This window comes from Colletes gigas, unplaced genomic scaffold (assembly GCF_013123115.1).
Source record: "Colletes gigas isolate AHSC1104 unplaced genomic scaffold, ASM1312311v1 Colletes_gigas_Sc00037, whole genome shotgun sequence".
Taxonomy (NCBI): Eukaryota; Metazoa; Arthropoda; class Insecta; order Hymenoptera; family Colletidae; genus Colletes; species Colletes gigas.
The window spans coordinates 1,662,566-1,686,263 of NW_025106666.1; the positions used below are offsets into that span (position 1 = coordinate 1,662,566).

A 23,698-nucleotide genomic window follows, 5' to 3' on the forward strand; every position below is an offset into this window, starting at 1 on the left:
GTTTTGATTCATTCTATCTCCTTTACTAATCTTGATTATAAGAATGTGAAAGGGGGAGATCGATGGAACTTGAATTCCATCTATGTATCTCCTTACGAGTCTCCATTCGCAGCAACCTCCTCATGTTGAGACCTGGTTTTGATTGCAGAAAGTTCTTCGATGGAAAGTAGTACATACGGAAAGAAATACTGGAAAACTCATTATATTGTTGCATTTAGATTTTATTATATAATATTATGCCGTATTTCAGTTACATAATTTTAAGTGTTTAATAACCTAACGGTCATATACGCGTACACGTACCTAAGGAACATGCTTGGTACGTGTACACCTATACGCGTATGCGTATGCATACACGTGTGCGCATACTGGTGCGTGTTTTATGTTTACAATCGACATTATTATCGATATACAAATAATGGAAGACATTGCAGCACCTAGAAGTGCTCTTCTTCGAAAAGACGTTCTCTTACCTAAAACGTTCGTAAATCTTAGATTTCGTCGAGTCAATTTATTTCGATAGCCTCGTTGCGTAACTCGCCGCGGTGCCGCGGCGACACGAAGCGTTGCAGCTTTTAAATCGCAAATTCGTAAACGAATGTACTAATTATTGAATTAGGTAAACAAACGTCGAGATGCATAGTAATAGAATATTATAACCTTTAGTTTAATTTGATTCGTTTCTTATATTCCACGTTAGCGTCTGCTTAGGCTACGCAGCATCTTAAATTTTACGACGCCTGCGACGTTTTGCGATACGTACACGTACAGTAGAGACGACCGACATGACGTAGTAATATATATAACGTATAGATATACGTACATTTCATTTCCTAATACCTTCGATTCACTCGAACCAACTTCCTATTTTTATTGCACGTTTCTCGATAATCGTACCGAATGCAATACGCTTCGAATATACGTTTACTATGTCAGTACTAAATACACGTACATCGTCGTTCGTCACTGACCACGCGTGGTATCGCATAATATCTTTGTGAACTATAATTGATTTCTTTAGTAAAGGTATTACGTTATACGTTCTCTTATTTTTAATAAAAAGAAATCGTTATTACGTTACACTTTGCTTCCTATTCGGTATTTCGTTGCTCCAAGCTTCGCGCAATATTCCACATCGATTCTCTGTTTATTGTTCTCCGACATTTTTTTTTTCCACATTGTGAGATAAAGATATGTTTTCATAGAGCTGTAAGCAACAATTTAGAATTCGAACCGCGGAACGTTGTATGATGTCGTTTCGACGGCGCGTTTTGATATGTAAAGTACAAACAAAATAAATACAATTAATGCATTTTACATATATGTATAGGCTTGGCCTAATACTTGGAAGCAAAAATTGAATGTCCAACTCGATGTGATGCGCGATACCGCTTGATTATTTTACTGCACGATCATCGTAATTGTGCAGCCTGACCGACGTAAAATTGAAAATTCTTCAGGCTCGTACTATAATTTCCTATCAAAGACAAACTTTAATCTGTACGATGAACTAGACCCGCTTCGAACGAACCTTCCTCGTAATTGTTTAAGTTTTCTTACATCCTATCTGAAGAATACTGGCTTCAAAATAATTTGTCCATTATACTGCAGCTGTACGATACTACGAGAGAAGTAGTATACATATACCTTCCCAAACAGATTATGCGCAAAATGGGTGTCATTGACAGTGTAATAGAGCTGCGATAACTCAGCTATATTGTATTTCAATTACATGGTTTAATTAGAATTGAATTACATAATTCAACCTTTTCAGTTTATTCAATTACTGACTATACTAATGATTACTATAATTGAAACACAGCATACTTGAATTACAGTTGTCCGAATTACAGCTCACAATGTTAAAGGACTGAAATTAATTTATTTTTATGTTCATCTTACGAATGTACGCTCGTTTCTTGTCTATACGGCGTATATTTCAATTTTCATTTATAGTTAAAGTTTAGTTGTTTTAAGATCAGTGATAACTGATAATATAAAGGAGGATGTTAAAAAAGTGCCAAATTTGTACGCCGCCAGGCACCTAAATTAACTATAAGTCAACATTCTACAGATTCTGCACTTCGAATTATGCACAATTGTTTATAGCAAATGTAATGGGGAAGTCATGAAAAATGTAGTTGAAGTTGACGATGCTACGAAAGACGAATCATAACTTTCTGATTTCAAAGGACTATAACTTCGAAGTGAATGCATAGAACGCAACAATTCCGACGCTATTTTGTAAAGAAAAGTCAATATTTATATACTATGCAAAGAAATGTTGCTCAGATTGTTGGTTAGTAACAATAAAACGCAACAGATTAAGATAATGTATTTGGATGCAAATATTCTTCAAAATATTTGCTATAAACAATTGTGCATAATTCGAAGTGCAGAATCTGTAGAATGTTGCCTTATAGTTAATTTAGGTGCCTGGCGGCGTACAAATTTGGCACTTTTTTAACATCCTCCTTTATTATCACATTAGTTTGCGCATCGAGTGCTTGGAAGTGGACAGACTCGGTTCGTACTGTTGTATAGACAAGCATTTTTCGAAGCCAGTGTACGATAAAATAACGATCTGAAATTTGGAACAACGAAGAAAGATATTTTTCACAATTTTAACGGCGCTATACGTCGGCGAGGCTCGCCATATGTCGTTAATTACATTAAAGCGTAAACTCTTCGAAGAGCAAAAGTGTTGTAAACTTGTTGTGCATCACTTCGTAAGCTTACCACCCTTGGAATCAGGCCATTTTAACGTCACATAAAGTTTCGTATTTATTAAGTAGCATCGTTGCTACAATTTTAACTAATCGTCCTTGATGTATGCATAATAGCATGTGGACTATCGACGGAAGGACACAGACATACTCGATCCAAGTCGCTGTCCACCGTACGTATGCAACGTACAATTTGTAAACTATTCGTCGTTGAACAATATTGAAATTGGGTTGGACAAAAAGTCTTGTCTTTTTATCGGTAGACGATGTTTATTAATCATAACGTGATTATATTCTGCTTAAAGGACAATAGTAGAAATTGGCCATCTTGCATCGAAAACTACAAATCCGTTATGTATATTAACATTATATATGTTAAGTTAGTTAAAAATATTCGTGATTTATGTGGTGCTTGGATTTGTTTTACATTGGGTCAGGTTTCGTTGAGCTGGAGACGCTGAGTAGAAGAGATTAGCGGAGGGGAAATGAATCGTGAAAAGGTAGCTATGCATTACTGTGTTATTAGTAAAAGTATTTTGGTAATACTTCGGAAATTAAGGCCTAGCAACAGTTGCATGTATAAGACAACGCTTAAAATTATCGAAATCGATGGGTAGGCCAAGCTTCTAAATAATTATCAAAACTTTCATTGCCAGTTAATTCCAGAATTGGCCAATTTTCTTCCATTGTCCTTTCATGCATGGACATAAAACCTTATACTCAATGTTTGAGACGTTCTTCAAATAAAAAGTATGATTGTTGATTATTCGTATTGTCGGTTGGCGTATGCTTAAACTTGGATAAAACAAAATGAGAAGACTCTTCGTCCGATCCAATGGACAAAAAATGGCTATAGAAACAACGAAATAGTTAACCGATATCGATCATCTTGGAAACGAATACGATGGTTGCTTTAATTCGACGCAACATCTGGACGAAAAGGATAACCAAACATCTCGGTTCGGCCAAGACAATCAGGTTTCGATATACATTTATGTACATCGTTCCCACTTTTCGAACGTATCGCGAGTACGCACGGTCTCGTCGTTGCTCTCTGTTAGTCGTTAGGAATCAGATTCGACGTAATACGATTAGGAAATATTCACAAGTTTTCTCGCAACAGAATTTATAATGAGATATGTAGTAATCATAGATCAACATTAATATTATATGTATTTGTATATGTACACGTCTTCGTGCATGCGCACGCGTGCCCGCGTAGACGTGAGTGTGTGCATGTGTGTGAATATCTGCGTACACATAGAGTGAGCAATGCCATGTGTATATGTACGCGTGGGTTAATGAATGTTCCGCGCACACACATTTTACGCGCGTGACTTTTTTTGTCTTTCTCTCCCTTTTTCTAGTCGCGCATACGTGCACGCGCACGCATACTCATTCACTCGCGGCTCCCCATTCGCTCGTATGCTTGTATTCGTCAAATACAGGTATATTAAACCGATCAACTAGTATACCATTTCTTTTATAACTGTTTCATAGAAACGACAACGCTAAATTCATTTCAAAAAGATAATTTGCGAATGTGTGTACAATTAATCCGAGCGAAGTCACGCGAGTCGCGTCGTAAGAACGCTGGAAATAATCGCGATGAACAACGAGAAAGAGAAATTCCAAGGGCGACTTGCGCCGCCGCAAAGCTTGATCTCCATTTCCTCCGGATGATAGTTTATGCATTTAGGGGGTCTTCGACGGTACAGGCGTTCTCTTCTCGCGGTACAGGCCCCTGGCTCGGTCAGAGCCTCTATTGGCTCGATGCTAAGTTGTTTGCTTCCGCACGGGCACAACGTGTCCACCACTAATAGGATTAAATTCGTATGCCGTATCTTTTGCACGCTAAACGGTCTGCGAACAGAACGAACATAAAATTTGATCCTTTCGTCAATCGTTTGTTTCGCGATATCATTTTGTTTGAAAGTATAGCAGCCCGTACAGAAGAGACTGTACGGTTGACATTGTGGCTTTAAAACTAGGATGGCACGAAAATGCAACAGTCAAGGAACCGAGGAAAGAACAGAGTCCATAATGGCGTTTGATAAAAAAATACGTCGTCTAATTATATATGCATGTACGTACCTTTCGCACCCGGTCACATGACAGTTGGTTAATTTTCCTTTTAAGGGATTACTCTGTCCACTGGTGTTGAGCCTCTCCGGTTGTAGAATATAAAGGTCCGTTTTCTTCTCGCAAGTTCTCAGCTTTCTCTGTGGATAATAAGCAGACGTGGCTCGTGTTGTTCCCGGAGAGGCAGGAGAGGTAGCAGCGACCGCTGGAATCCTGGGAAACGCTTCATTTTCGTCCAGGGACGGTTCGTCGGTCGCATCTGCGCTCCCAATTGGTTCGAACTCGTGTGTTTCTTCGTCCGTGTCGGTGAAAGTCAAATCGTCTGAAAGTACGTCACGATTTATTCGAATGCTAATTCAACAGTTATAACAGAAAAGCTAAAAAGTATTCTGACCATCCGCAGTTTGTACAGGTTCGCCGGCGAGCGCGAAAGCAACTTGCCGCAAATTAAAACCGAATGCAATGTTCCAAAGGAAATTTCCGAGTATTGCGATGGTCGTAGCTAGAGTCTGGGGAACTATTCTTGACGCTGCCGATTGATGAGACTCCTGCGGGCTACAAATGCCCTGGTAGTCGGTAACGGTTATTTTTCTGAAACAAAAGTAACCAATACTTCCGCTCAAATAATAATTTTTGTACATATTTATAAACGGCAATAAATAGCGCATTGCAATAGAAAATGTTCAATTACTCCATAACTGATTAAAATGTACAGTAAAATGTGCCACACTGTCCGAATATGTTTGTTATTCGTACCTGTAAATCCTGTCTTGAACCAAAGAATCCATTATGGTGCCATCAATTTCACCAAAAAACTTTCCAGTATGCTCGTGACGCTCACTGATTATGATAAATCCATTATTGTCCAAGATATAACAGTCTAGTTCTTCGGAAGCACAGTTCTTCTTACAGCTCATGCCACTGCACTAAAAAAATGAAAAAATGTAAATAAAAGAAGCTATAACTTGCAACAGTTGCGCGGTAGAACAAAACAATGAAAGAATAGGGTCAAAACTATTCAAATAATTAAATGTTCGAATACAAAACGGGTTAGAACGGAGACATTGATACCTACGAGGTGTGTAAATTAAGTAATGAGACTGGCAACGTAGCGTTCGATCTGTCAACATTTGGGACGCGAGACTTGGAAAGACGATAAGTGAACGTGTGATACACCTTCGATACAAGTTTGTATCCACTAGAGTCATTTAATTGTCCGTAGCAATTGTTTTCGTAAAACAGTTTTTTCTAGTGCGTTCTAAAAATTAGTCAAAAGTCATGCTGATTTGCTTTTTCGATAGCTAGGGAATCGTCCACAAACAGTTTGTGCCTCAAGGCCAAACGCTCAATCAACACTTTTACCGAGAGGTTCTAGAAAAACTTCGAAAAAGGGTAATGCGTATGAGGCCAAACATCAAGAACAACTGGGTGTTGCATCACGACAATGCGCCTTGTCACACAGCAATTTCAGTAAATGAATATTTGGCAAGTAAAAACATTCCTGTAGCTTCTCAGCCTCCTTATTCGCCTGACTTGAGTCCTTGTGATTTTTTCCTCTTCCCGAGATTGAAATATTACCTCAAGGGATGTCATTTTGGGACACTCGAAAACATTGAAGCAGCTGTAACCGGCTAGCTGAAGGCTATACCAGTATCTGAATTCCAGCACTCCTATGAGGATTGGAAGAATCAATTCCAGCGCTGTGTGGCTTTCCCAAGGAAGTTATTTTGAGGGACACAATATTGAATTGTAATTCTATTCGAATAAAAAAATTTTAAAACATCAGTCTCATTGCTTAATTTACACATCTCGTGTATTTAATGATTCTCTACTCGGTGAACGGACTTTAGAAAAGTTTAGAAAAGTTTAGAAAATGAAAAATAAACGGTCGACAAAACGACATATACTACCGTAGAAGTGATGTTGACAAAGTGGGAAGCCAACGAAGAGTGTTCAAATTGAAGACCAACGACCGCGGCTGGTGCTTTGTGTCCTTTTCCAATGAATACAGCGTGCGTGGCGGTAACTAAAGGGTTGGGGTTGTCGGCTGTTGGTAATACAGAAATTATTATACGCGTGGAAGTGTTTAAACGCTTACATTTATAACATTCAACTAATGCAATATGTACGTTAAACTGAAGTATGTTATACAGGGTGTTCGGCCACCCCTGGGAAAAATTTTAATGGGACATTCTAGAGGCCAAAAAAAGTCGAAAATCAAGAATACCAATTTGTTGATTGAGGCTTCGATAAAAAGTTATTAATGTTTAAAGTTCCGCTTGTAGAACGGCAACTTGAGAACAGCTACGTACACGCGATAGTGGCTCTCACTCAGAAAAATGTAAGGCTGTCGATGCATCAGTGATTAGAGTTTCTCATGCTGAGTGAGAACCATTATCACGCGCACGTAGCTGTTCGCAGGTTGCCGTCCTACAGATGCAACTTTAAACGTTAATAACTTTTTAACGAAGCCTCCATCAACAAATTGGTATTCTTGATTTTCGTCTTATTTTGGCCTCTAGAATCTCCCATTAAAATTTTTCCCAGAGGTGGCCGAGCACCCTGTATAACATGTTACACATAACAAGGGATGAATCCTAAGACTACCTAAGCGATATTAGAAAATAATTCAACAATATTATAAAGCGACGTCAAATATTGTTGCGATTAGGACAGACTTTTCAAGCTCCAGTTTGTACAACGGACTAAGTTTGTCAGGCAAGCAGAACTATATTAACAGTGACGTGTTAAAGGAATTTCTTTTTTCTTCTCTCTACATTTCGTCTAACTTTCTGTTCACCTGACAACCCTGGCGATGTGTCAAACACTAGTTGTCGACTATTAATAGGCATATAACTATTCTTCGATTCATATTTAGGAATATCGGTACGTACGTACCCACATCGAATGGCACGCTGAAAACAAAACTATCCGGTTCTATCGAATGCTGATCCACTGCGCGTTTGTACCAAGACGAATCCATAGCTCTTGCATACTTCTGGGCAAAGGGTCTGCGCAAACAATACGATTTTCCTTTGCAGCGGTGTATCGCCGTCGTCGTCGTCGAACCAACACTAAAGTTTACTCGTTTAGGCGTTGAAACGTTAACACTGTTTTGATCGAATCGAATAAATATTCGCTCGTTTTATCGTGAAAAGTACCAAACTATGCTTCTGTGACGAGCGATTAGATTCTTAATATACGGATTGAATGATAAGTGTTTAACATTTACGGTTCGTCGTTGCTTTCGTTTTGTTGATGCTCGTGCCAACGGAAAAGACCGCTTCTCGTTGCGATGAATGTCCGCGTGAGACCGAATCTGCTTTTTCCTTGGCTGCAAATTATAAAATCAATTATATGGACCGTAATTACTGTCGACGTAACGAGAAACGAGGCGATACGGTTACGAAAAAACGTAAGAGATCATTTACTTGTTTTATGAAGAATATATACATATAATCAGTCCCGTACATCGATATAGATATACATTTTTACGCATAATCAAATACATTTGAACGGTAGTGTATAGGAATATTTTGTATAGTTGTAAGAAAATTTTGATTCTAAATTTTTCGGGGAATTGTAGCGATGAATACCATTCTCGCTAATGTATGCGGTGTTTTTAACGTGAATTATTCGGACGATAACATATTAAAATAGTTAATTCAATTTCTTTTAAGATTAAGGGCACCTGTCCTCATAATGTGGCGCCCTAGAACACGTACCCCTTCTGCCCCCGCCATGTCACGGTCCTGCATACGATTAAACAACGCGTAATTCGAACTGCTTTCCTAATTTCTGCTATTGTCTCTTGACAAACGAACGTACGATATTCGACGCGACATTTTGTGTTCGTAAAAAGTTGGATCGATGCTGTTGTTTTTTTTTCTTTTTTTTTTTTTTTTTTTACCGATAAAGAGCATTTTACGATCGTATCAAGAGAAGCAGAAACATGAATAGTCTAGTCAACGAGGGCCCAATTTCAACAAATAAAACGAATAAATGGGCAAGTTTTAAAATTTGACAGAAACATTTATCGAGGCAAACTATATGACGCATAAAAAGTTTGTACTTTACCAAATATTAAAACATTCCTATTTATTCATTTTTATTCAGAGTTCGTTGTCTGGGCTAAGAGGCGAAAGGGCTTGTCGGGGGATTGGCAACGCCTTCGGGTTACGTGAAATGTACAGCGAAAGCGATAATTTTAAAAAGAATCACCGTGCAAAATATCGACGAGTGCGCTTATACAAATAATTGTGCATAATGGATTACCTGTGCAGTAGAGCCATCAGTATGGCAATAGGGCTAGCGGTGGAGACACACAATATAAAATGTAATAAAAATATGCAATAAAAGGTAACATTGTAAATGGAAGAGATTGGCCGTTGTGCATAGTACGTGTCGCGTTTAAACGAGAACGGTGCAATATTTGCACATTATATCGTTACTATTGCACCACCAAAGTATTGCGCTTCTTCTGCCTGGGAGAGCTTTCGACTTGCCTCGACGACACGTTAAAAATTTTATTCGCCATTGATATTTGTCTTCCCGATAAAAAGTTTAAAATTAATTATCAGTCGTCAAATTTAATACTGAAAACAAGAAGTCGTACAGCGATATTTTTATTGAGAAAACAAATCGGTAACGTTAAGAATTTGCCAGGACCGTTGAAAACTTGCGATTCGTCGATGCCTTATTATCGTACAGTTTTCTTTTTTTTTTCATTCCTGGTTTCTCCCTTCGATTCCCGTGAACGTTGCCGTGTCTTCGTTTCGCCTCACCCTGCATCGTCCTGTTTCCTTCGTCCATCGGTATTCAGCCTGTTGATTCCCGGCGATCGATTTCGTTCGCGACACGACTATGCGAGACAACGGCAAGGGAAAAGTAGAGGCAACGGTTTTACGATATCTGATAAGAGATACGTTAAATTCGATAATCGGTGCGTGAAAAAACCGCGTGCTTGTGCGTTGCAGTGCGTTGTCGATATCTCCACTATAAGTATCCACGCGTGAAGGACATGCATCCGCGAGCTTCTTTTACGTGTCGCTTACCTTTGATTTTCCTCTTTGTGCACCGCACCTCTTTTGTCGAAACCGTCGGTGACCAAAGCATCCAACACGAGAGATTGCACTAATTTTTTATCGCCTGGAAAGTGAAAGAGAAGGCTCCGTTTCAACGATTGTTCGTTTCGATATGAAAAAAGGATCTTTGGTAATTATTTAGAAGTTTGCATTTCTCGACGATTTTCGTGACCTTGAAATATGTCGTCAAGGTCATCATTTTATACATGTTACTGCCGCTCAGCCTTAGTTTCCGAGATATTCGTAAAAAACTGTAGTTATACTCATGTCACCAGTACACTGTATTCCGGGAAAAATGGAGGCTGAATGGTAATTGAAAGAGTGATTGAAGTGGTTTGAGGTTATATTTTCTGGCGGCGAGGGGGTTTAGGGAATGGCCCTTCCCAAATATAATATACGAAATTCTACTAGAGATGGTTTCACATCACCATCTTACAGCATCTCAAGTAGAATCTCATCTATTATACCAAACCATAACTCACTCCAATTACTTTTTCTTTCACCTTTTATATATTGTATACCTGTTATTCATTTTGTGTTTCGTCAGAAATCGAAAACATTTTGGCCATCGTGTCGAAAAATACCATTATACGCTCATTAACATCATGTTGACGTAGGAATAAAAACTCAGCTATACAGGGTGTTCGGCCACACCTGGAAAAAATTTTAATGGGGGGTTCTAGAGGCCAAAATAAGACGAAAATCAAGAATACCAATTTGTTGATGGAGGCTTCGTTAAAAAGTTATTAACAATTAAATTCAAAAATTTCATATTGTTCTGGAAAAATTATTTTCAGTTACGGGGGTCAATTACAATCATTTTTGGTCATTACACATACCCCCAAAATCGTACGCACTTTCGAGAAAAAAATTCCTTATCGAAAATCTAATTAGGTGCCTAAATTTTTTGACAAAAAAAAAATTTCAAATCGTTCTGGAAAAATTACTTTCGGTTGCGGGGGTCAATTACAATCATTTTTGGTGAATAGACATACCCACGAAATCCTTCGCATTTTCGAGAAAAAAATTCAGTACGGGCGGAACTTTAAACGTTAATAACTTTTTAATAAAGCCTCCATCAACAAATTGGTATTCTTAAATTTCGTCTTATTTTGGCCTCTAGAATCTCCCATTAAAATTTTTCCCTGAAGTGGCCGAACACCCTGTATATCCCACGTAATGAGACGTACGAGTTCCATAACGAGGAAAACTCGCTCTTGTATCACGTTAGGGAGGTACTCCTCCCACCGAATTCTCACTCAACTGCAGGCGCCTGGTCACCAGCGTCCGCGGTTCCGTAACATGGGACTAAGCCGCCGGTCGCGTGGCCACGTTGGTCGTAGTCAACTGGCCAATCTGCGGCCTTAGGTAAAACCCGCAGCAAATATCCCATACCCCAGTCCACTCACACACACAATACATTCATATCGATGTTAGGTCCGCGGGAGCTTTCACTCCTACCTCCGGGATGCTGCCACCAGCCTTCTCAGGTTGATAAACTCATCCCCGCATTCCACCCCTGCGGTTGCCCCTATCCGCCACCTGGGGACTCACCACGTAGGGGTTCACCTCCCCTGCCGCGTGGACAACCAAATGGGTATCACGCTATGTACTAACCCAGACCTCACTCAGACCTAACCCAAATAAACGCAAAAACATAACTGTTGTAACAAGAAGAATACGTTACAAACGCCGTTAAGCGATAGCCTATGCCGAAATGAAGTGTACTCTTAACCCCTTGCACTACACTGAAATTCGGAAGAAGCCGTGCCTAACCCATATGCCCGAATGATCGGAATGAGCCCTAATACCAGAACTTGAAACACGATATGTAGATCGACGGAATATCGATATTTCGACTCGTGATATTCATGTTTTGACAAAACGTCGATTACAAGTCAGACTCGTGATATTCACGTTTGACGTAAAATTGAACAACGAACCTCTGACTCGTGATATTTAAGTTTAGCCTAAAATTTTCATCGCGAGTCAGACTCATGAAAATAGTGCAAGGGGTTAATCTAAGTTTAACTAAAGATTATTGCAAATATCTCGGAAACTAAGGCCGAGCGGCGGTAACATATATGGAGGAAAGTTGTTCAGAATGATGACCTTGACAACATATTTCAAGGACACGAAAATCGCCGAGGAGGGCAAACTTCTAAATAATTACCGGATCTTTTGTCATTCTTGATCGTAACGTTACAAAATGGCGTATACTTACAGAAATAAGAATCTTTATCGGGCTTGCTCGCTTGTTTGTGATGCGAGCTCGGACTCTTTGGTCTCAAAGACATCCATTTCCACCCCGGTCTTCGCGTTCGTGCCAAAAAATGCAGAACGCGTTCTTCCGGGGTGACGAACCATTTTTCGGAAGGCGAATTATATTCGCAGTACACCCAATCTGGATGCACCTTCCAATTAGTTCCTTTAAAGTACTCGGTCACTAGATGGAAACAGAAAACGTATGTTTTATCGTAAAAACAAAGACTGTCACGAAACGAGTTTTAATTACGCGTGATCTTGAATGCAACTTACCGTGTATTATGGCGTGTTTGATTTCTTGTTCGGCCAACAGGTCGAACATGCCATAACCTTCGGGCAACGCTAATCCCAACGAAAAAGGCGTTCCTTCGATCGGCTTATAAAAATAATTGTGCCGTCTAATGGTAACTCTCCTCTGTGACAGCATCCACGCATACCGACAAAAAGAAATGTTTTTATATTAAATAACATTTACGTTGCTAGATAAGAACTAATAGAAACTGTAGGAAGATTTTTGTGTAACGTTATTTATACCACATAATAAATATTCCTCGTTTACTCGAAGAAAAATATTTTCATTCGATTTGTATCTGAACCAGTTTAAAGAGTATCTAAAGTTTACTGTATTCACCATATCGTCGTAATGAATTTTTATCGCAAAATTGGTCTCCCCCTCTTTCTGATCGATCATATCGTGCCTCAGCTGAAAGAAGAAAAGGAAAAAAGATACAGAAAAGCACGCGTCGTCGCGAATTATCGTGTACATCGAACGTAAGGGACTTACGTCTAGTAGTAGGGAATTGTTCCACGGATGCAACGGACCATCGTATTCCGCGAGTTCGACTTCCGATAAATCTACGCTGATATACGTAGGTTTTAACGTTTCTTCATACTGCGAAAAATTGACAAGAAACATTTATTATAATCGACAAAAGCTTTCTGTCGGTATTTTAACCCTGGAATACTATAGCGAAACACTGCGTTTCTCACTAATTTGTATCACCGACTTTCAACCATTTATTAAACTCTACTTATTTTCATGATGGAGTATTGCAGGGTTAAACAAAAAGAAAATAGTCCTTGCTACAATTTGTATTTTTCATCTACTTACGTCTGCATTTCCTGGCTGCGTCAATAAAAGTAAACAACGATGTCAATGAACATTCAGACGACGGGTTAATTGAAGTCGTTTCGTAGTTAATTTTCTGTTGGTAGCATTTCTCGAGAGTTACTCACCAGTGGTCGCAAATCCGGATGATACAGAACACGACCATTGTTGTCGACGATAAAGGAATATCCATTGACACCTACCTGCAAATCAACGAAACCGAAACTGACGACCTACGTGTAAACGGTGCTGTTCATGCTCCTAAGATCTTTTTTAGGTTGTCGAGGAGTATCTGTACTAGCAGATGCAAACAAATAAACTATTACGACTGAATGTACCTTGTAAGGGGGAACAAGTTTCTGGATTTCTTCTACGGGTACATCAGTACCAACGATACCCAACAAATTGGCCGTTTTCTCCTGTAAGAAAGAATCCGATTCTAGTAAGATATGTGATTAAATCTAGTAATATGAAGGGAAGTATCGTAGCATATTCATCTCTGTTAATTTTCTTTGTATACCGGCGATTGTGTATTTCAATAAATACCGTATAATTTCGACGATCTAAAATCGGCGCTGTAACCGATGTCATTAGCTGCCCGGTGTTTTCTTTGCCGTATCTACCACTCTGAAAAGAAAAAGAAAATATCCATTACCAGATATTATGTCGTGACAATTACACAAATGTGAAATAATGATCTCAAAGAACTTTGGTATTGTGGGGGGAAAAAATTAGTGCCGGATTCAGACTTTCAATTAAACACACGTTACTTAATAATTCATGAACCAATCAGTTCTATTATATTGCAATTGTACACTCGATTCGCGTACCTTGCCACCAACATAAACTGGACTCCAATGAATAGGATGATCGTGTTGATACAGCACCATAGGTCGAGCAAGCACCGTTACATATTCGAAAACCTTACTTTTGATCTCCTCCATATCGGTGATCCTTGCATAAAATCCTGTAAAACGGGTATAACCTTAAATTTTATTTTTTAATTTCGATTATTTAAATTTTCTAGAGATACTTTGAAAGCGATTAAAGAGGAAAGCGAAGAAAGATGAAACACCTTTGTTTGCACAAGCTGCGCTGCGCAATTCCGGACTCTTGTCGCCTCCTATGAGATACGTGAAGATACGAACAGGCATGTGAGGCCAGTTGTATCGTTTTATCACCTCCGTGGGTAGACCAGCATTGTCAACGGTGATCAACATAATCGCTTGGTTACACTGGCTCCCTTGGCCGGTTCTATTGTATCTATGAAGAATTTCGAAGGCAGTCCCGAGCGCGGCCGATATGTTCGTTGGCATTTCTTCGTGTTTCATCATGCTCGTCGCAATCTTTAGCTCCCGAATGTTCTCTGGCGATGCTTGAACCAAATTGTCCTTGAAACATTGAACGATTTCTTCCGCGGTGTCGCCGTAACGATAAACGTTCACGTAATCGTCTGGACCCAAGATATCAAGTATGGTTTTGGCAGTAGCTATCGCTAAACGTTTGTTCCTCTCGGTTGCGTAGCACTCAATGTCTATCAATATGGCCAAATCTTTCGGACTATTCGCAGCTCCAACGAACCAGTTTGAAATTCGAAAATCGTACACGTCTCGGACCACTCGGTTGGCGCTCCTGCTCGTGCCCGATGCTCGTTCCTCGATTGGTGGCCAAGAAATTGCTGCGAATCAGAGTTGAACGTATAACAAATAACGCTTTATTTAATTCGGGATTCAATAAGTTTTGGAGTTAAAGTATCGATACTTTCTAACGAGTATTTAGGCATCAAATTAATTGCATATGATCAATGGTATCAGTATTGATCTGACCACTATCTGTGTCCCTTTCGGGGATTCGCGAAGCGAATTATCGCGACCTTAAGGGAGTATTGCTGTCTAGGCTGTCATTTCTTCGGCCTTTATTTATGATTTTTTTTTTAGCGATAGGTAGGTTGTTTTGTACTGACATTTTGCAGATATATTTATTCATCTTATAGGTATGTGCAGTATTTTTTTCATCAAAAGATATTAAAAATTGCGAGAGTATAGCTCCTTGTTTATAACATCGCATTTAAACAGGCTTACATGATATTTCAAGATCTAGCAGACCGATTTACTTCAAATTTGGAGAGAATATTCAGCAGACACCTCTGTATTGCTGGAACTAGAAATTTTAAAAAATGTTGAGTTTTACTATTTTTTTTAATACGCTAGACAAAAGAAAGGTTAAAAAATAGAAATTCGAAACTTGAAGTGTCGCCGTTTCTTTATTTATCAGGATTTTGACTTCTCCCTAGTTTCTGTTAAAACTACAACCTTCCTAATGAAGACACTTTAGCCCCCTCTGTTTCAGATTAGCGGATCGGCTGGAATCCTGGAAGCTATTGAAGCACCTTCACCAGAAGGACCATTAAACAAGAAGTTATAATTCCCACGATTTTTAATATTTTCCATGAAAAAAATATTGTACATGCTTATAAAATGAATAAATATATCTGCAAAGTCTCAGTACAAAACAGCCTACCTATTATTAAAAAAAAATCACAAAAAGGGCTGAAAAATTGACAGTCCAGGCAGCAATACCTCCTTAACCCAGGCTAAGAACCAGCAATTTAATCCATTTAAGGATCGAGAAATATTTTGTAGTATGTACCGGGAAAACGTCGTAGAAATCCTGAAGTTGCTCCATAGTACTGCCAAGAAAGCGAAGGGTCGCTTTCGTAATTATTAACAAACAGTAAATCCAAATATTCGCTCCACTGGATACCGGCGGCTACCTCGCGATCTGAAAAGAAAATTAAATATTATAGGATATCGGATTGATCACAAAAATGATTCGTTTCTAATAATCGTATTTTGTTAATAGTTTAACTGTTTGAACTTGCGAATTTCTTTTACCTTACTTTAAGGGGGGAGTCTCATGTGAATGATAGAAAATTGATCTATTTTCTTAATTTTGTTTTTGGAAATGTTACATCTGACGTTATGGTTCATTTTTACAGTTTACTTAGCTATCCTTTGGGAATACAAAATAATTTTTTTATTAATTTTTATTAACTTTTAATGTTGTTATTGCGTCCACAGTAAACATGTGTTCATACACTGGCGCAGGGGATTGCAGCTCTCAAGGTTGACTAAATCAAAAAAATCAAAAAGATTTTTATTCGGTAGGTTTACAGTTATCGCCCGTACCAAAATAATTAATTTACGTTGCAAATTGACAAACTGATCAAAGCTTAAAGTAAAAATTGCAAAATTTCGTCGTTCCTTTCGCAACTTTTTAATAAAAAGAATATGACAATTTGATTTTGATACGGGCGAGAACTACTAGTATGTGGAACAACGTGTAAAAATTTCAAAGCAATCGAACGTGTAGTTTTTGAGATTTTATCTACGCCAGTTAAGAAAGTAACGTTTCGAGAGAAACGAATTTAGAGTCTGCAAGATCATACTAATCAATCCCAGCTTCATATAGACTACCTTTCACAATGTTGGCACCCAGATGGCACAAACTTTGAATTTCAACTTTTAAAAACAGTAGATGTCTTTTGACACTGTCGTAAACATTTCGAAACAGTGATGCCTAGGCTGTACAAGATAATCATCCGAAGCAATAACTCCGGTAATTACCACGAGGGCTACACAAAAAATGTTCTACAATTCACAATACTTGACATTTATGTCTGAAAATTGTAATTATTTACTTTAGCGATTCCTCACAAATTTCGATGACCTTGAAATATATTGTAAAAGTCACTATTATGAAGATTTTTTCTCTCTACATGTTACCGCCGCTCGCCCTTTGTTTTTTAGATATTCACAAAAATAATTTTATGTCTGAATTAGCCTCGGGTTGAGTTGGAGATAAAATATTAAACTTTATTCTAAGTATTATTATTATTATTATTATTATTATTATTATTATTATTATTATTATTAACAGAAATGGTAAAAATGTCTGTCATAGTATCAAAAAATGCAAGTATTCTTGTATTCCAATCATGACGACCAACGACAAATAACGTATACTGTGTCAAGCTAATATCGGATAATATTAATAAAGAAAATTTAAATAGAAGATGAATGTGTGGCCGGCCGCCTTGCGACGGCAGTTATAAGAAAATCTAACCTGAACCTAATCCATTATATTAATTACTAGGTAGAATAGTTGGGTCTGGGTTAGGTCTGGGTCAAATTTTTTTATCTACTCAAATCGAGTGTTTAAGCGTATCCGTTATACGCATCCATTGCCGGTCGCCTCGATGTATCTATAGAAACAATAAACAATCGGCGATTCAACGCTTACACACACGATGCCACAGTTACGTACGTATAGATAAAATGCATTGTAGTAGCAGCAATCTTTTTTAAGAAAAATCTTGGTAACTAAGGCCGAGCAGCGGTTATATGTATAGAGAAAAAATCTTCACAACAGTGACCTTCGCAACATATTTCAAGGTCATCGAAATTGGTGAAGAATCGCTAAAGTAAATAATTACCCTGAAAAAACAGTACATTCTTAAATATGTGTACTTTTAAAAAATGAAATAAAAAAAAAAATTAATGTTCTTGAGGTCTCACATGAGACTTCCTCCTTAACAGACAGAGTTTAGGAAACGACCTAATACTACGATACTAACAGGCGTCTTTAACTCCTGCAGGCAGCAAAACTGTCGACAATGTTAGGTTCACGGCCAGGTGGTCGAAATGGCGACTGGAGGCGAGAAAAGCGTCTTGGCCGTTTCCTGTTTTTCCATTCCCGGAAAAGGACTCCAAACGTTGCGAGGCATAATATTTTGGCGACATATTTCCGTCTCTTGGCGCGGACACGGCCGCCTGCTCGGCACTTTCCACTAATCTCTGCAATAATACATCGATTGTTATAATAATATGATTAATATGGTAAATATAAATATTAATTCAACATTTTTGGTCCATGTCTGTATCGTTGATACATTCGTTTCTTACCATGACAGCGTTCATCTTGAAGTCCAGCATATTCTTCACTTCGGCAGCCATTTCTCGCACTAGAACAAGACCATCCTTCCTGACGACTTCGGCCTCCATATCGTGGTATTTCTGAATTCAAAATAAAAAGAACAAGATGAAAAAACCGACTGTCGATTAAATTGATTCGACATTAAAAACTGACAATGGTTTTACTAGCTTCGTCTTGAACTTCAATGACAACATGGCGGAAGTCCAAATCGACAACAGCGGACGTAGATTTGTTTAAACACATTTTTATGATCGTTATCATTTTTGTTAATTTTTTTTTCACTTTAGCGGCCAGGAAAAATAACATCGCTATATTACACACGTGTGTACGTTCGCACAACATTTGAATAGAATGGGACAGGTCAACGGTTGAACGCTTTGCGTGTAAAGACGATATTAAAATTCGCGACTTGAATAATCAATGGAGACTCGTGTTATTAATTTCGAATTTACGTTAAATCGCGCGTGCTGCATGCAACATCCGTTTGTAGAAAATCGATGAATACCGAAATTCATGCTTAATCGCATGATCGGTCCAGGAATGATTGTTCGAACAATACGGGTGAAAAATACAATGCATATGAAGTACAGGTAGCCCTCCAACAACGCGGCATCCTATAACACGGTTTCGCTATAACACGATTCATAAATGGCGAAAACCCTCCTACAACACGGCATCTTATAACACGGTTTCGCTTTAACACGATAAGAAAATTGCCAAAACCTTTGTACAACACTGTACTTCTACAGCACTGGACAACATGATTTTTGCTTAACATATTTAAAAACTATATTATCTTAAAATAATGACGCGAAGGAATAATGAACTATAGTGGCTTTACATGAAAATATACAGGGTGTTCGGCCACTCCTGGGAAAAATTTTAATGGGCGATTCTAGAGGCCAAAATAGAACGAAAGTCAAGAATACCAATTTGTTGATGGAGGCTTTGTTAATTAGTTAATAACGTTTAAAATTCCGCCCGTACTGAATTTTTTTCTCGAAAATGCGCAGGATTTCGGGGGTATGTCTATTCACTAAAAATGATTATAAATGACCATCGCAACCAAAAATAATATATTTAGAACGACTAGAAATTTTTTAATTTTGTTGAAAAATTTCACACCTCGAATTTTTTTTCTCGAAAGTACGTATGATTTCGGGGGTATGTCTATTGACCAAAAATGATTGTAATTGACCCCTGCAACCGACAATAATTTTTTCAGAACGATTTGAATCTTTTCAATTTAGCTGACTTTAGGCACTTTGTCGATTTTTCATAAAAATTCGTTTTTCATTTTTAGTAATTTTATTTGACGACCTATAGAGAAGTTGTCTAATACTTTTTTTTGTAGATACCCATGAGCTCTACTCTAGAAAAAACTGTCAATGAGATACGTTCACTATTGTAGGACTTATGGTCATTTGAAAATTGGACCATTATTATGGGGTTTTTTTCATTTTGCGGGGTCAGGGAACAACTTTTCGAATATTTCTAGAATTTCTACATATTCTTCGCCAAAATTCGCGTTGTTTGCTCTTTGAAATATTAAAATTCCCCAATCCGTTCAGAAGTTATGACATTTTAAAGATTTACATGAAATTTCGGAGGTGCATTTCTTGGCCTCACATTAGATTTTCGATCAGAAATTTTTTTCTCGAAAGTGCGAAGGATTTCGGGGGTATGTGTAATGACCAAAAAAGATTGTAGTCGACCCCCGCAACCAAAAATAATTTTTTTAGAACGATTTGAACTTTTTTAATTTAATTTTTTAATAATTTTTTAACGAAGCCTCAGTCAAGAAATTGGCATTCTTGATTTTCATTTTATTTTGGCCTTTAGAATGTCCCATTAAAATTTTTCCCAGGTGTGGCCGAACACCCTGTATAAACAAATTATAATTTATTAAATTAAGGTTGCGTTAAATTAAAATAATATGCTTATGTAAAATTAAAAAAAAATATTTGTTTTTAATAAGTTTTCGGAACGTAACTACCCTTTTTATATTGGTTCTGGGTCTCATATAACATGGTTTCACACAACACAGCATTTTCTAGGAACCTATCTACCGTGTTATAGGAGGGTTACCTTTATACTAGTTATTTACGAATGTTTGATCATCTTACCCGCTGTATTTCGCCCATTTTCGTCACTTGTTTGCCAAACTCCCATAGGTCCACGCCAAATTTCAAAGCCCAGTTCTTCACTCTACAAATCACAGTAGCAGTCAATGTGTTAAGAACACCGATATAAGTAGAAATAACAAATATTGGTCAAACACGTTACCAACAGTATTCCATAAATTTTCAAAATCAATTTACATAAAAATAAAGCGTCATACAAAAAAAAATTGTATTCTATACTTTCTTTTGTATAAAATGACATTTTATTCGATAGCTGGGAAAGTTTATTCGAATAACACCCAACTCTGCTCTACGTTCAATGTGCACCTAACCTAAAGGTGATTCGACAGCTCTACGTTATTATCGCTACGATTACACAATATATTATGCAATATGTGTCATGTAACATCTATTTTGTCAGTAAGGTCCACGCCTAGTCTGTTTAAAAATATTTAAACACACAAAATGTTATAAATGAAAACGAAGTTACGAGAAACAATGAAATTAAAGAGTTTGATTTATAGACCACATTACTCTATTTGAATTATTGAAACGCTTGAGTATTCGAATACAGAAAAATTCAGTCCTAATTAATTTCAGTCCTACTTCAAAGTAGACAAACCCATTAACCCTAATCTTACCAGAATGCGATTTTGGGTCACATACCAAGCTTAAGTAACCGTAGGGTCTGGAAGTAAAATTAACAACATTTTACGTGCTATTAAGTTATACGTGCGAATATAGTTTAGTGAAAAACGCGTTTTGAGGTGTCGAATAGACGTAACAGAATTTCTACGATATCGTGACTTTTCTTAATTTATTCTCTCGGTGCTCTCTCTACATTGTTCTTTCGTAAAATGTTCATAGATGTACTACTTTTACGAATTTTAATAAAAAAATTTTAACAGCATATTTTTAAAATTCCAACCTGCAAGAAAATGAAAGAGGAAAAATATCAATTTTTCCAAAGCGTAGGATTACAATGCCCCCCTTAAATCCGTAAATGGATTCGTCAATGAAAACGTAGAAATGTCGACGAATCGAGAAAAATCGAAATCGTAACGTAGGATGTTCCGACAACTTTTTCAATGTCGTCCTCGTCAAACGTCGAGCGCGTTCTAATTCGTCCAAATCTGGTCTAACGCGACAAACAAGACCGACGCTGCTTAACGTCGCTCAAACCGACGTCAACGATTGTTTCTGTCAGCTGCATCTATAGGTGGTATCGTATACATGTAAATGAGCACCATTGATGCATTCGCATGCATGTACATGCACACATGCATGCTCACGTGCGCACGCACGCAACTACGTACGCACACACGCCGATTCTGATCCTCGTTAATCGACTGTGTACGTACGCGTAACTCCCTGACACGCGCCTGCGTTCTTTTCCACTATCCTCGTTTTGCTTCCATTCGAATACGTTGAAACTAATATTTCGTTCGTTTGTATTATTTTTTCAATTTTACATTCGACAATATTCGGAAAGAAACGATGCCCAGTAACGAAATATCCAAGCATTCCGACATGCCGGGTTGTACGCACGCAGGTACTTGCACGTAGTACGCTTCGATCCTTTTATGCCCCTCCCACTCGCGTATCGCGCTATAGGTAAAAAAATTACAATTCGTTCTCGGCTTCTATAGTAGTAGCCAACAAGGTTGCACACGTTGCCCTTACACCGCTTCGAACGTCGACTAACTTTGTAAATTTGCTTTCGCGAAGAATTATCCAACTTTTTCTTCCCACCATCGTAAACGACGAGCATCTAATAAACTCGCAGCAAAAAAGCAGGCACGATCGTTTGTTTCGCGAATCAACGAAATTCGGCGCGTACGAATTTCCGTAGAATTCGTTTCACAGTCCCATCCACGCCCCACGGACGTACGGACCAACGGCGTGAAACCCTCTTTGTTTTTCTTAAGTGTGGCACGATCTTGCGAACGTACGTCGAACAATAAGTCACCGACCGAACGCAAAAATGGAATAAAAACAGGGAAGGACGACATGATGAAACGGCAAATACTCACTCGTTATGAGGAATGTCTTCTTCTTGCTGGTAACTCAATCTGGTCCATAACAGCATTAACACTCCGTAGCGCAATAGTTTCCCGACGGACAGAAACATTATTTCGGCGCTATCGATCGGGCTGGCGAAGTGTTAGCGAGCGATGAAACGTACGAACCAATCTTTCAGGGGAAACGTACACGTTCGTTAGCACGAGGCGACTCTTCTCGAAAAGTATTAGTCTTACCGCTCCCTCGTAGCCAGCGATCGATCGGTCGGACACGCGAATCAGCGTTTATGTGCGTGAATTTACCGTTCCGATGGAACCTTTGTTTATCCGCGAATATTCGACAGAGAGCACAACTTTGTTTTAGCACTCGCATACGCTGGAACGTGGAAGCTGTCGCGTATCATTCTCCGTCTTCCTTTATCCTTTTCGTTCTGTCCCACAAGGAGTTCAAAAAGTCACTCTCGCGACACGCCGAATAACTGAGCTCGGTCAATCGAATGAAAATCTTCCATTTCGAGCGTTAACGGACACCCATTTTTTCGCGATTGCGGTCTGCCGTCTTCGGGACTCGAGCCGTTGTTTGAACGTGCCCGTGGACGGGATTGCAACTGGTCTACGACGGCGACGACGACGGTTACGACGCGCACGGAGAAATCCGAGAGAGACAGACGGTCGGTGCGAGCTCAGAACCACGCAATAAATTCACCTCCAACGCGCGGTCTTTTTCCGTGGACGTTTTTCAGTATACGACACGAACACGTCCAACGATTCGATCATCTCAGAGGACCAGGATCTTTGGTTTGTACGCGTGGTACACGTATGCGAATATACAACCACGATCGACCGATTCACCCCAAAGGACCGAACGATTAACCGACCGACAGACAAACGGGGAACAAAAAAAAAACTATTCAGTGTTACACCACCGACCCTCGCCGGATAGAACGGCGTCCTTCGATTATCGTGTTTTCTCGTACCGGACGTGTATTAACTTCAGTTTTTCGCAGAAACGGAACATTGTTCGTCGAGTATCGCGCACGATTCGCTTGTTCGAGCCACTATTGCACCACCGTTTACCGCCTTGTCGCGCGATCTCTCAAGTATGTTCACACCGTAACGCGCAGAGAACCCGAAAGAATGAAGGACGAGGGTGGAATAAGGGAGATGCCCAAGAGGAAAGGAGAAAGAGAAAGAGCCCGAAGGAGTGGTGGGGAGGCAGCAAAGAAGGGGTACGGCAGCGGCGTTAGGCGAAAAGGAAGGAAATAAGCGACGGAAAAATTAAGTATTTTGGTAG

The 23,698-nt window shown here is 38.8% G+C and overlaps 1 protein-coding gene across 4 annotated transcripts; it reads right to left on the reverse strand.

The window, feature by feature from the left end:
* Window positions 1–213: 213 nt before the first annotated feature.
* On the reverse strand, window positions 214–23,698 carry LOC122402510 (voltage-dependent calcium channel subunit alpha-2/delta-3). Of its 4 annotated transcripts, none has more exons than XM_043405357.1 (25): window positions 22,642–23,698; window positions 22,417–22,576; window positions 20,387–20,468; window positions 18,230–18,340; window positions 17,902–18,121; window positions 15,915–16,046; window positions 14,341–14,943; window positions 14,096–14,232; window positions 13,812–13,892; window positions 13,604–13,684; window positions 13,394–13,468; window positions 13,269–13,283; window positions 12,942–13,049; window positions 12,789–12,860; window positions 12,431–12,572; window positions 12,117–12,338; window positions 9,863–9,956; window positions 9,084–9,116; window positions 8,041–8,142; window positions 7,707–7,819; window positions 6,719–6,855; window positions 5,565–5,734; window positions 5,203–5,399; window positions 4,821–5,130; window positions 214–4,589 (listed from the first exon to the last, which is right to left on the reverse strand). In XM_043405357.1, the coding sequence occupies exons 2-25, from the start codon at window positions 22,512–22,514 to the stop codon at window positions 4,295–4,297; spliced, it is 3,630 nt and encodes a 1,209-aa protein (XP_043261292.1). In that variant the 5' UTR covers window positions 22,515–22,576; window positions 22,642–23,698; the 3' UTR covers window positions 214–4,294. The 4 variants fall into 4 exon arrangements, with proteins under 4 accessions (XP_043261292.1, XP_043261290.1, XP_043261293.1 ...); XM_043405355.1 differs by having other exon boundaries at window positions 7,707–7,882; XM_043405358.1 differs by lacking the exon at window positions 9,084–9,116.